The sequence below is a fragment of the Nerophis lumbriciformis genome, linkage group LG38, assembly GCF_033978685.3.
Source record: "Nerophis lumbriciformis linkage group LG38, RoL_Nlum_v2.1, whole genome shotgun sequence".
Taxonomy (NCBI): Eukaryota; Metazoa; Chordata; class Actinopteri; order Syngnathiformes; family Syngnathidae; genus Nerophis; species Nerophis lumbriciformis.
The window spans coordinates 10,291,612-10,305,399 of record NC_084585.2 but is presented as its reverse complement, the minus strand read 5'-3'; the positions used below and the strand labels follow the sequence as shown (position 1 = coordinate 10,305,399).

At 43.1% G+C, this 13,788-nt stretch overlaps 1 protein-coding gene across 1 annotated transcript in view; it reads right to left on the bottom strand.

Annotated features, from left to right (window-relative positions):
* Nucleotides 1-7,482: 7,482 nt before the first annotated feature.
* kynu (kynureninase) overlaps nt 7,483-13,788 on the bottom strand; it is a 24,483-nt gene continuing 18,177 nt past the window's right edge. Inside the window, exons 11-14 of the mRNA XM_061932330.1 lie at nt 12,532-12,584; nt 8,045-8,130; nt 7,744-7,974; nt 7,483-7,657 (exon numbers count right to left, since the gene is read on the bottom strand). Of these exons, the coding sequence (XP_061788314.1) occupies nt 7,538-7,657; nt 7,744-7,974; nt 8,045-8,130; nt 12,532-12,584 (490 nt within the window). The 3' untranslated portion in view covers nt 7,483-7,537. The remainder of the gene's footprint in view (nt 7,658-7,743; nt 7,975-8,044; nt 8,131-12,531; nt 12,585-13,788) is intronic.

Sequence of the window (13,788 nt, the reverse complement as noted above, 5' to 3'; positions counted from 1 at the left end):
ATCCTATTGTAGCGACTGGGCGTTTTCCATTTTAAAAGATTCATCTTAAACAATTAAACAGGACCGACCAGTTACATTTTCTTTAATTAGAGTTAACAAATAACTGTTTCCCATCTACTGCAGCACACTAGTGTGCCGTGAGATACAGTCTGGTGTGCCGTGGGAGATTATCTAATTTCACCTATTTGGGTACAAAATATTTTTTGCAAACCAGTAATTATAGTCTGCAAATGATGTGTTGTTGTTGAGTGGTCGTGCTGTCTAGAGCTCGGCAGAGTAACCGTGTAATACTCTTCCATATCAGTAGGTGGCAGCAGGTAGCTAATTGCTTTGTAGATGTCGGAAACAGCGGGAGACAGATGCAGGTAAAAATGTGTCTAATACTTTAACCAAAAATAAACAAAAGGGGAGTGCCCCTAAGAAAGGGCATTGAAGCTTAGGGAAGGCTATGAACAACGAAACTAAGACTGAACTGGCTGCAAAGTAAACAAAAACAGAATGCTGGACGACAGCAAAGACTTACTGTGGAGCAAAGACGGCGTCCACAATGTACATTCGAACATGACATGACAATGTCCCCACAAAGAAGGATGAAAACAACTGAAACTACTAAAAAAAAACAGATGAAAACTAGCCTTCTGGCTAATTCTGGCTTTTTTTTTTAAAACCATGTGTAGTCATGTGTTTTATGAAATTGCATTGGCCCCTTTGAAATCCTTTGATTGCTAAAACAAAGAAGATGCTGGAGCCTATCTCAGCCGCACTTCACACGCAATTCCTTCAGGAATTGCCTCTTCTAGTTGTGTGAATGTTTCAAAGCATTCATACATATGGTTTTATACACCAAAATTCATCTATTTATTCTTCTTCTTATTATTATTATTATTCTCCAGATTTTGGCATGCTCTACCTTCCACATCTTTCACCCGATTCAAACCGTTCCAACTTCAAACTGTTCAGCCTATTCAAGGAATCGCGGACTTTCCCTTGACAAATTCCAAAAATTCCCAGATTTCCAAGAATTCCAGTTGTTCCGTGACATTTTTCCCATTCAAAATGAATAGGCCATTTTTCAAACTTCCACCATTTCCACATTTTTCAACCTATTCAAACCATTCCCCCTTCAACACATTCCACCATTCTGGAAATTCAAACTTCCTCTTTTCCAAATTCCAGAATTTTCCAGAATTCTTGCTTTTCCAAAGCCCTATTTCCACCCTTTTTTTCTGGCGACTACTCCTTTCACATTTTTCAACGCATTCCCGGTTTTCCCGAAATTCCAAGAATTCCGTAATACCATTTTTAATTTCAACATGGTAGTACTTCAACATTTCTTCACCAATTAAAAAAAAAATTCAACACCAACCTTTTCAACTCATTCAGACATTATTTTTTTATTTTTAAATATGGTGCAATCGCCGCTCATGTTAACTACTAAACCGTAACTTAAAAGGGTTGGCTGAACTGCTAATACGGTATGATACAATCGCCGCCCCTGTTAACTACCAAACCATAACTTAAAAGGGTTAGCTGAACTGCTATTAAGGCATGACGCAATCGCCGCTCATGTTAACTACCGTACCATAACTTAAAAGGGTTGGCTGAACAGCTATCAAGGCATGACGCAATCGCCTCTCATGGTAACTACCGAACCGTAACTTAAAAGGGTTGGCTGAACAGCTATTAAGGCATGATGCAATCGCCGCTCATGTTAACTACCAAATCTTAACTTGAAAGAGTTGGCTGAACAGCTATTAAGGTATGACGCAATCGCTGCTCATATTAACTACCAAACGGTAACTTAAAAGGGTTGGCTGAACAGCTATTAAGGTATGACGCAATCGCTGCTCATATTAACTACCAAACCTTAACTTAAAAGGGTTGGCTGAACAGCTATTACGGTATGATGCAATCACAGCTCATGTTAACTACAAAACTGTAACTTAAAAGGGTTGGCTGAACAGCTATTAAGGTATGATGCAATCACCGCTCATGTTAACTACAAAACCGTAACTTAAAAGGGTTGGCTTAACAGCTATTAAGGTATGATGCAATCACAGCTCATGTTAACTTACAAACCATAACTTGAAAGGGTTGGCTGAACAGCTATTAAGGTATGAAGCAATCAAATTATTAGCTGTAATCTGGTGCAGAACATCTCTGTCTTTGAGCTTAATGTTTCTGTGCATTGTCCCTTTCAAATAAAGACTAAAGTAAACTATTTGAACAAATAGAAATGATCAACACAAAACATTGCAAACTTTCATTTGGAATATTTGTTGATCTGACAAGAACATTCCATTGGATTGTAATAAGTGGAACCATTATTTCCTTAAGCATATTTGAATAAAATAAACGTTTAACCAAAAGCTTTATATATGTATATGTAAGGAAAAAAACAAGTCAGTTTTGCGGAAAAACGGTTTTGGTACAAATGTGCAGTAATAATATAGTCTTATAACAAATATATTATGTGTGCAGTCATTGAGTGGGTGGGTTCATCATAGACACTATAACCTGGTGTTGCACTGTCCTCTGCTGGTCACTTGCTGGACGTTCAACTGAGACAATCAAAAACACACTTTGTAATGGCAATACATATCCTAAACTTGAGAATGTGTGTGAAGGTGCTTGTGTAAGTGCATTCTGTGTGTGTTTATAAGTTCGCAAAGAGTTACTTTCCAAGTTGTGTACACGCATGTCATGATTAAATATCCTGAAGACACTGTCAGCCAAGATGGATTTCTTAGGCCTCTCCTGGAACACAGCTGACCCCTCCAGTTGTGTTACCTTGTCATTTCACGACAACCAGCCGAGCACGGATGAGCTGCAAATAGCCGCTCTCTCTCTCACAAACACACACACACATCATCATCATCATCATCATCATCATCGGCGATCACTCGAAACGAGTATGACGATCCTCCTGGTAGGGGGGTATCCCTTTACGGAGGATGCCTGTGCGTGACTTTGTTTAACATGGGGAGACTGGTGCACAGACAGTCACCACACGGTCCTTGACAGATCTGGGTCAGGGTCCAGTGGAATGGAGTCCAAGACGACTAGGGACTGCAGCCTTCATCCGCCGTCCCAGCCGTTGTGACGCTACATAGGGTTAGCAATCATCCTCCGCCTGTTCCACTGCCCACGTGGATGTGGGGGTGCCTTCTTCCGCAATCGCAGTCGCTGTGGTAGTTCTTCCATCTACCGTCTTCCGCCTGCTCCGCCGTTGAGGTCTTCACCGTATCCCTGGCAAGGGGCAGTCAGGTACTAGGCCTTTGCCAAGGGCCACCTGGGGTAACCGTAGTAAAGGGGTTAACCTCCTAGTGCCCCAAGACCCCCGTAGAGGAGCCTACACTGCCGGATGCACTTTAACGTCATGCCCACACACACGCAAACATTGTCAGCTCCAGTTTGTATGTGTCTTGTCAAGGTGCATCAGAGACTTGATGAAGTGTACTGCATGTTGAAAATGTGGACACGCCTTGGCATCACCCAACCACTTCCCCGTTGCCTTGTGGGTTAGTCTGGGAAGACAAAAGGCTAGGGGAGCACACACCGAGAGAAAAGCAAGTGCTGGTAGGCGCGCCATAGGCGGTCCTCCGACAGACCGGAGCTCCGGCAGCCTCCTGCAGTCGTCCCGGGTTTCCCTTGCCATCGGATACAGCTCCCCACAGCGAAGAAGTGACGTTGGAGTCTACGCGTCTCTCTCGTCGTAAAGGACCTCAACGGTGGGCGGTTGATGGTTGCATGGAAGCTCCACAACGGTCACTAAGGCGGAAGAAGGCTGCAGCAAAGATGGGCCCCCAATTGTCTTGGTCTCCATGCCATTGGACCCTGGCCTTCTCTTTGCCAAGGACAGTGTGGTGGCTGTCTGTGCACCAGTCTCCACACTTCGAAAGATTCCACGTACAGGCGTTCTCTTGAAGGCAGTCCCACCAACAGGAGGGCAATCATACTCGTTTCGAGTGATCGCCGACGACGATGTACTGTATCTAATGTCTAATGTGCAGACATGGTGTAATGTGGCAGACATACGATATTGAGGTAAGACAGGTGACATAGGATAAGATAGACTTTTATTCATCCCAAAATGTAGAAATTACGTTGTTGCAGTAACAGAAGTGTAATGAAAAAACAAAGGTATTGCTCACTAATTTGTATAGATAGAAAATAAAATACAACAAAAAAACACTAATGTGGCAGATAGAGGGTGCTAGAAGGTGTAGCCCTTAGAGAGGAAGCCCTTTGCTCCAAAGCCTGGCTTTTAGTGTTTGGTGAGCAGACCTGCAAGCCAGTGGGTCAGTGTTGATTTTGGTTTTAAGAGTTTTGTTTGATGTTTGCAACCACTACATTTGAATAATAATGCTCATACCCCTTTTATGGTGTGAACCAGAAACCCAATACCCTGGTAGAAGTGTGGAGTTGTGTGCACATACACTGCCTGCCTGATATTGTGTGTGTTTGATCTTTAATTAAAGCTCTGGTTGTAGCCTTGAAGTGCACTGTGTGATTGGTTACCAGTAGTAGCAGTTTCAGCTTCCAGTTACCCGGTTAGTCTCTCCAGTCTCCAGTATTAACTGACAGGCCTGGTTTTAAAAAGCAGCATCTTCTCATCCGTGGCTCACTAGTTATAAGAGAGTTCGGTTTTTCATGGAACACATTAAAGTTCTGTGGGTGAATAATGTAAACTCACTACACCGGTATGTTTTAGCGCTTCCATAGTGAGATATAAGTTAGAACTTTACGCTACTTTATATTAGAAATGGCAACAGCGAAGGATGAATGTCTCATAACAAGAAGATAGTGAAAAAGAAGAAGCTTATCGACTACGGCATCATCAGTGGCGGACGTGCGCACATTTTCAGGACTTATGCAGATCTCAAATGCACATCAGCAGGTAGCAGAAGGTAAGAAAAGTTGGTTTTGTATAATATTGTAAAACAAAACGCCAGATAATATGTCTATTGGGTGCCATTTTGCGGTCCTTATACACACACCATAGTAATACTTGTATCTCTGACTACGATAGCCGCAATGGGCCGACAATCCATCAAGCGGTGCGGCTTCAAAGTCATACTTAAACATTTTGACAGATTTTTGAGTGCCCGTGTGTATTGTTCTTTATTCTTAATGGAACATTTAAAGTTCTCTACACATATCTCTTATGTGTGACTGCTATCTACTGGTCACACTTATCATGGTAAATGGGTTATACTTGTATAGCGCTGTGACAGTCTCTCGCTGTCGGGGTTCCATGGACCACCAAGGACTGACATGACTGCAAGCAGTTTGTGACTTTGTTTATTTTTCAATAGTACTCAGTCTCTGGCGGGTCGCTTTTCAGCTCCTTCCTCTTCCACTGCTCACTCTTCCGGTCGCTTTTCAGCCACCCGCGTAGTCGTCTGTCCCTCGCTCTCTGTGTTGATTTCGCTCTGCATGTGCTCGTGTCTCTCCAGCTCCTTCTGCCCCGTTGTTCTGGGCTGCCGCCCTTTTACACACTGGGAGGGGATTACACAATTGTGCGCAGCCGGCCACGCCTCCTCGCTGCCATCTCGGGGTCGGCCCCGGCGTGCCCCGCCTCGTTGTCGGTCTGCCGGCCACGCCTCCCCACAAGCACGTTTCTACCTTGAAGGTACTCAAAGCGCTTTGACACTATTTCCACATTCACCCATTCACACACACATTCACACACTGATGGCGGGAGCTGCCACGCAAGGCCCTAACCACCACCCATCAGGAGCAAGGGTGAAGTGTCTTGCTCAAGGACACAACGGACGTGACGAGGTTGGTAGAAGGTGGGGATCGAATTAGGAACCCTCAGGTTGCTGGCACGACCACTCTCCCAACCGCGCCACGCCGTCCCCATCGTCGTTACACCATGTACCAAATAAAATAGCTGCGAGGTCGGTAAGTGTTAGAATAATTATTTCTAAATGATCACAAAAACTTTGTTGAGGGTCTGGTGAGAAGACAAAAGCTGTCTTTGAAACCTACCAAGAGTAAGGCTCGTAAAACTCCACTGTGTAGGGGGGGAGCAAGATGAAGGTGTTTCTGTTTTCTTTCATGTTTGGTAATCAACAGAAAGATATTGTTCTAACCCAAGGACTTCAAAGCGAAGAGGAAGCAGGACCAGACTCCCCTCCAGGCGACCTCTTCTTGAACCTCCTTTTTGAAGTATTTTACAAACTCTTTTTGAACTGACCTTTTCTGTGAATTGTTGACGACCTTTTCTGTGAACTTTTTGCGACCTTTGTCCTTTGGAAACAGCAGGTGGTCATGTGGTCGGGGAGGTTCCAAAATAAAAGAAGGAGGCGTGCAATCTTTTGGCAGAGCGTGCTGAGGTACTGTACAAGGGTACAGTGTACAGATGACTCTCCTCAATATTGAGTCCAAATTGAAGTCGGTCTCTGTTTAGTTCTTTGCCTCTTGTCTTGTTTAATAGATGTCATCAGTGTTTGAACCTGACAGTAAGCACAACCAGAATTATTTCGTACATTAGGCAGTTTGCAGGCGCACTGTCGATTTTTGAGAAAATGAAATGATTTTAAGTGCGCCTTATAGTTAGAAAAATACGATATGTTTTGTTGCGATTGGAAAGGATGTTGGGTGCCGAGTGGAGGCTTGGTATATAAAAGATGGCTCAACAAGTCACAATTATTCACTGCAAGGAATTCTATTTTGAGGAATTCAAGAATCCATCCATCCATCCATCCATCTTCTTCCGCTTATCCCAGGTCGGGTCGCAGGGGAAAAGTGGACAAAGTGGCTGGGGAGAGGGAAGCCTAGACTTCCCTCTCCCCAGCCACTTCGTCCAGGGGGATCCCGAGGCGTTCCCAGGCCAGCCGGGAGACATAGTCTTCCCAACGTGTCCTGGGTCTTCCCCGTGGCCTCCTACCGGTCGGACGTGCCCGAAACCCCTCCCTAGGGGAGGCGTTCGGGTGGCATCCTGACCAGATGCCCAAACCACATCATCTGGCTCCTCTCCATGTGGAGGAGCAGCGGCTTTACTTTGAGCTCTTGCCGGATGGCAGAGCTTCTCACCCTATCTCTAAGGGAGAAACCCGCCACCCGACGGAGGAAGCTCATTTTGGCCGCTTGTACCCGTGATCTTGTCCTTTCGGTCATAACCCAAAGCTCATGACCATAGGTGAGGATGGGAACGTAGATCGACCGGTAAATTGAGAGCTTTGCCTTCCGGCTCAGCTCCTTCTTCACCACAACGGATCGATACAACGTCCGCATTACTGAAGACGCCGCACCGATCCGCCTGTCGATCTCACCATCCACTCTTCCCTCACTCGTGAACAAGACTCCGAGGTACTTGAACTCCTCCACTTGGGGCAAGATCTCCTCCCCAACCCGGAGATGGCACTCCACCCTTTTCCGGACGAGAACCATGGACTCGGACTTGGAGGTGCTGAATCCCATCCCAGTCGCTTCACACTCGGCTGCGAACCGATCCAGTGAGAGCTGAAGATCTTGGAATTCAAGAATTTATTGGCTATTTTAGTGAAGCATAATGGCTGCTAATCAATTAGCAGCTGCTGGCAGCCAGGGCCGCCTCCAGACTTTTGATGAAACGATGGACGTCACTATACGAGTTGTAAAGCGGCACCGGCGCAACACGGAGGACACCCGGGTCGCGCATGTCACACTGAGACAAAGGAAACACAAAGCACAGTGTTTGTTAGTGGAGGTGTGCTTTTGTACTTTCAACAGAGTCCTGATCCATGAACTCACAGCCACTCCCCTCTTCTCCAGCTCTTGGAAGACTCGCCGAATAGGTACGGAGAAAGACAGCGACAGCTGGCAGCCTCTCTGCTCGGGGTCGGAGGGCGTAATAATGCGAACTTGAAGTTTAGCGGGCTGGGTGGGATCCGCTGAGTAGTAGTGGGCAATCAGATACTCTAAATATCCTGTCAGTAGCACGGCCTTCCTACGCAGGGCCTGCATGCTGGTCATGTTGAAAACCTGCAGGGAACACAACATGACATAAATGACAGTGCACTGAACTTCTACACGTGGCAAATGGGTGCAGTACCTCCAAACTGGCCTGGAGGGGGCACACGAGCAAAATTGGACAGTTGGACAGTCTGAAGCCACTCACACCAGGTTGTAGATCTAGCTCTGCATACACACACACACATTGTTGCATTGCCATCATTGCGTTGAAGTGATGTGTAACGCAGGTCTCAAATTCATACTATTATGCTATTACTCTTTACTCTCTACCTACTCAGTGGCCTAGTGGTTAGAGTGTCCGCCCTGAGATCGGTAGGTTGTGAGCTCAAACCCCAATCGAGTCATACCAAAGACTATAAAAATGGGAGCCATTACCTCCCTGCTTGGCACTCAGCATCAAGGGTTGGAATTGGGGGTTAAATCACCAAAAATGATTCCCGGGCGTGGCCACGGCTGCTGCTCACTGCTCCCCTCACCTTCCAGGGGGTTGAACAAGGGGATGGGTCAAATGCAGAGGACCAAATTTCACCACACCTAGTGTGTGTGTGACAATCATTGGTACTTTAACTTTAACTTTTAACTTTAACTTTAACTTGGCGCGGTATGGCTCGGTTGGTAGAGCGGCCGTGCCAGCAACTTGAGGGTTCCAGGTTCGATCCCCGCTTCCGCCATCCTAGTCACTGCCGTTGTGTCCTTGGGCAAGACACTTTACCCACCTGCTCCCAGTGCCACCCACACTGGTTTAAATGTAACTTAGATATTGGGTTTCACTATGTAAAAGCGCTTTGAGTCACTAGAGAAAAGCGCTATATAAACATAATTCACATCACTTAACTTGCGCGCGCATTCTAGTCACGTGACGGCCGCGGTCCAATCAGCTTTGGTTATATGCCGGTAGCAGGAAGTGACTGGTATGCTCTTATTCTTTTTTTATTTTTTTTTATTTTGATTTTGATTTTATAAACCTTTTATAAAAAATGTATAAATTGCAACATTTACAAACAATTGAGAAATAATAATAATCAAAATAAGTACAAAAACAGTATAAAAACAGTACAAAACAGCGCCAGGGGGTTGTAAACTCAATAAAGTAACTAAAATAGAATGCAAAAATAAATAAATAAATAAATAAAATAAAAATAAAATATATATATATTTATATATATATATATATATATATATATATATATGTATATCCATCCCATCCATTTTCTACCGCTTATTCCCTTTTGGGGTCGCGGGGGGCGCTGGAGCCTATCTCAGCTACAATCGGGCGGAAGGCGGGGTACACCCTGGACAAGTTTCCACCTCATCGCAGGGCTATATATGTATATATATATATATATATATATATATATATATGTATATATATATATATATATATATATATATATATATATATATATATATACAAAGTGTAAAGCCATAGGCTCACACAAGTTCAGTAAATAATTTAAATTTGGTTGTTAGAGGTAGAGAGTGTTTTAACGTAGAGTTCTAATTCTTTTTTAAAGGCACAAAAAACAGGTCGGGTATTGAGAAACTTATGTTTATGAATATAAAACTTAGCCAATAATATATTGAGGTTGCAAAGGTCAAATTCCTTTGGTATGCTCTTGTTCGCTATATCAGTGTTTTTCAACCTTTTTTGAGCCAAGGCACATTTTTTGCGTTGAAAAAATCCGGAAGCACACCACCAGCAGAAATCATTAAAAAACGAAACTCAGTTGACAGTAAAAAGTCGTCGTCGCAATTGTTGTGTATGACTTTAAAGCATAACCAAGCATGCATCAATATAGCTCTTGTCTCAAAGTAGGTGTACTGTCACATCACACCCTGACTTATTTGGACTTTCTTGCTGTTTTCCCATGTGTAGTGTTTCAGTTCTTGTCTTGCGCTCCTATTTTGGTGGCTTTTTCCTCATTTTTCGGTATTTTCCTGTAGCAGTTTCATGTCTTCCTTTGAGCGATATTTCCCGCATCTACTTTGTTTTAGCAATTTTTATCCTTCTTTGCGGGGACATTGTTGATTGTCATGTCGTGTTCGGATGTACATTGTGGACGCCGTCTTTGCTCCACAGTAAGTCTTTGCTGTCGTCCAGCATTCTGTTTTTGTTTACTTTGAAGCCAGTTCAGTTTTAGTTTCGTTCTGCATAGCCTTCCCTAAGCTTCAATGCCTTTTCTTAGGGGCACTCACCTTTTGTTTATTTTTGGTTTAAGCATTAGACACCTTTTTACCTGCACGCTGCCTCCCGCTGTTTCCGACATCTACAAAGCAATTAGCTACCTGCTGCCACCTACTGATATGGAAGAGTATTACACGGTTACTCTGCCGAGCTCTAGACAGCACCGACACTCAACAACAACACATCATTTGCAGACTATAATTACTGGTTTGCAAAAAATATTTTTAACCCAAATAGGTGAAATTAGACAATCTCCCACGGCACACCAGACTGTGGTTGAAAAACACTGTTCTAACATACCTATTGTTGGATTTAATGTGACCGTAATTTGAAAGTTATGTCACAGCATTTTTTTTTTTAAAAGCCCATTTACATAACGTACATAATAGTTATTGTTGAGTTTATTTCCAACATGCATACAACGCCATGTTCTCATGTAGATCAAACAAACTTGTTCCTAAAAAATTGTCTTGAAGTCATGTTACTTAAAAACATGCTGTGCTACATGAAGCTCTTCAAACTGTGTCTTTATAGCCGAGTAGATTCATCATTTGAACAAAGTGTTTGCTGATCATGACTTCATGAAGCACATTTCAGTTATGCAATATCTCTGTCTCCATTGATTGATTGATTGCAACTCGTATTAGTAGATTGCAAAGTACAGTACATATTCCATACAATTGACCACTCAATGGTAGCACCCCAATAAGTTTTTCAACTTGTTTAAGTCGGGGTCCACGTAAATCAATTCATGGCAATGAACAGTGTTGGGAGTAACGCGTTACAAAGTAACGCGTTACTGTAACGCCGTTAGTTTCGGCGGTAACTAGTAATCTAACGCGTTATTTTTTATATTCAGTAACTCAGTTACCGTTACTACATGATGCGTTACTGCGTTATTTTACGTTATTTTTCATGTAGTATCGGATAGAAACAGAAGATCTGAGTGTGTTTTATTGCAGCGGTGGAAAAGAAAAGGCGTGCTTTGTGTGGGTGGGGGCGGGGGAGACTACCATACCGCAGTTGAGGAGCGCAAGGGAGACGTTCCTCCAGGGCCTATGTACGTCTTCGGGGCTAACAACCTTCACTTTACCCGGCAGTGGGTCTTTACAGCTGAGGGTGAATGACAAGACGGGCGGTTTGTTGCAACTTTGTGACTTTATTGGACGCAGCCATCCACCAAGATAGAGCACCTGCACACACTCACTGTCGCCGCTCGCTCACCTCTCTCGACCACTCACTCACTCACTGACGTCACTCACCTCACACGCTGTCATATCTTAAAGGGCCACACACACACACACACACACACACACACACACACACACACACACACACACACACACATACGCGACTCTCATAACAACTAACAAGACATCATGGCAAAGCCAGAAGTCGAGTTTTTTTAACATGGAGACATTCTCAATACTTTTCTTTTGTCGAGCACAAAGAAAATAACATTTTAGTTAAATGTAAGTTGTGTCTTGGATCAAAGATCCTATCTACTTAAAGTTCAAGTTAAAGTGCCATTATGTTGCAGCTATTTAAAATAGTTTTGTCAATTTGTTCTGGCCTGAAATAAATTGGCCCTTTGAAACATATCTTTGTCTTTGTGTGTTGTATGTAGACCACATTGCTTTCTGAGTTCAGTGATGCAAATGCATGTCAAGTTGATCAACAGATTGTATTATTCTCCAGTGCAATAACAGTACTGAAATGAAGACTAAAAGGGCATTAATGGGAGCCTTAAAAAAAAAGGGAAAAAAAGAAGTAACTAAATAGTTACTTTTCACAGTAACGCATTACTTTTTGGTGTAAGTAACTGAGTTAGTAACTGAGTTACTTTTGAAATAAAGTAACTAGTAACTGTAACTAGTTACTGGTTTTCAGTAACTAACCCAACACTGGTAATGAATGCAGGCTAAACTGTCAAAAACTGGAAACAAGGACACTTCACTGAAAAGCAGATTAAGCTCGGAACATCTGGAGTGACAAAAGCTGTTTTGGAATTCCTGCAAAGGACTGGACTTTATAAAGGGATCTGAGGGGACGAAGCAATTCAAATAAAGACCAGTAGAGGACAGCAATACGCCTAAGTTGCGTCTAGTCTGCTGTAACTAAAAATGATTGATTGATTGAGACTCTTATTAGTAGATTGCACAGTACAGTACATATTCCGTACAATTGACCACTCAATGGTAACACCCCGATAAGTTTTTCAACTCGTTTAAGTCAGGGTCCACGTTAATCAATTCATGGTAAAAGATGGCTAATTGTACGTCTTTAATTTGTAGAAATTCAGGGCAAAACCAATGTGTTGTTTATATGTTTTGGGAGTGTAAATGAACACCACAAGAACGCAGTGCAGGATGAAATGTTACCGTTATGCATCTGGAAGCGAGTTCTCAGGTCATGACCCCACCAGCCTGTGAGCCTGCCAATAAACAAGAATGCAAATGACATAACGCATCATACCAACTAAAGTGGAAAAAAAACAAAACATTCCATGACTTTGATTGACCTCTGCAACGCCGAGCAAGAGAAGTAGAAGGAAGACAAACTATTCCAAGTTTTGACAGAAAAACGCATCATCCATCCATCCATACATCCATTTTCTACCGCTTGTCCACCTTTTGGGGTGGCAGGCTGGGGAGCCTATCTCAGCTGCAATCGGGCGGAAGGCCGGGTACACCCTGGACAAGTCGCCACCTCATCACAGGGCCAACACAGATAGACAACATTCACACACTAGGGACCATTTAGTGCAGGGGTGCTCATTACGTCGATCGCGAGCTACCGGTCGATCTCGGAGGGTGTGTCAGTCGATCACCAGCCAGCCATTAAAAAAATAGTCCTAAAAATGAGCGATCATAAATCTTCACTATGACGTCACTTTCGTCACTTGATTGACATTCACGGCACCCGAGGGTCTTCTGAGATGACGCTGGCTGCTGCCAGCTCATTAAAATTACCGACTGGAAGGCGAGAAACACTTTATTTCAACAGACTCTGGCGCCGTACCTGTCGTCAAAACTCCAAAGACCGACTGCACAGTTGCACAGTTGCGCTACCAAAATAAGAGTCTCAGAAAGCTGGCGTGCACAAGCTAGCAAGCTACGGAGTTTGCCGACAATGTATTTCTTGTAAAGTGTATACAAAGGAGTACGGAAGCTGAACAAATAAGATGCCAAAAACCAACCACTTTCATGTGGTATTGGACAGAATGGAGGACTTTTTTTCTCCTCCATTCGAAAATGCAAACTTCAGCACCACTGTCTGATTCCAATCAATGCAAGTCATCACAATCAGGTAATACACCAACTTATATTCTTGTCTTCATGAAAGAAAGGAATCTATATGTGTTAAACATGCTTGTATTATCTTTAAACACCTTTAACTTATTAACAATATTAACTATATGTGTTAAACGTGCTTGTATTATCTTTAAACACCTTTAACTTGTTAACAATATTAACTATATGTGTTAAACATGCTTGTATTATCTTTAAACACCTTTAAGTTGTTAACAATATTAACTATATGTGTTAAACATGCTTTCATTATCTTTAAACACCTTCTACTTGTTAACAATATTAACTATATGTATTAAACATACTTGTATTATCATTAAACACCTT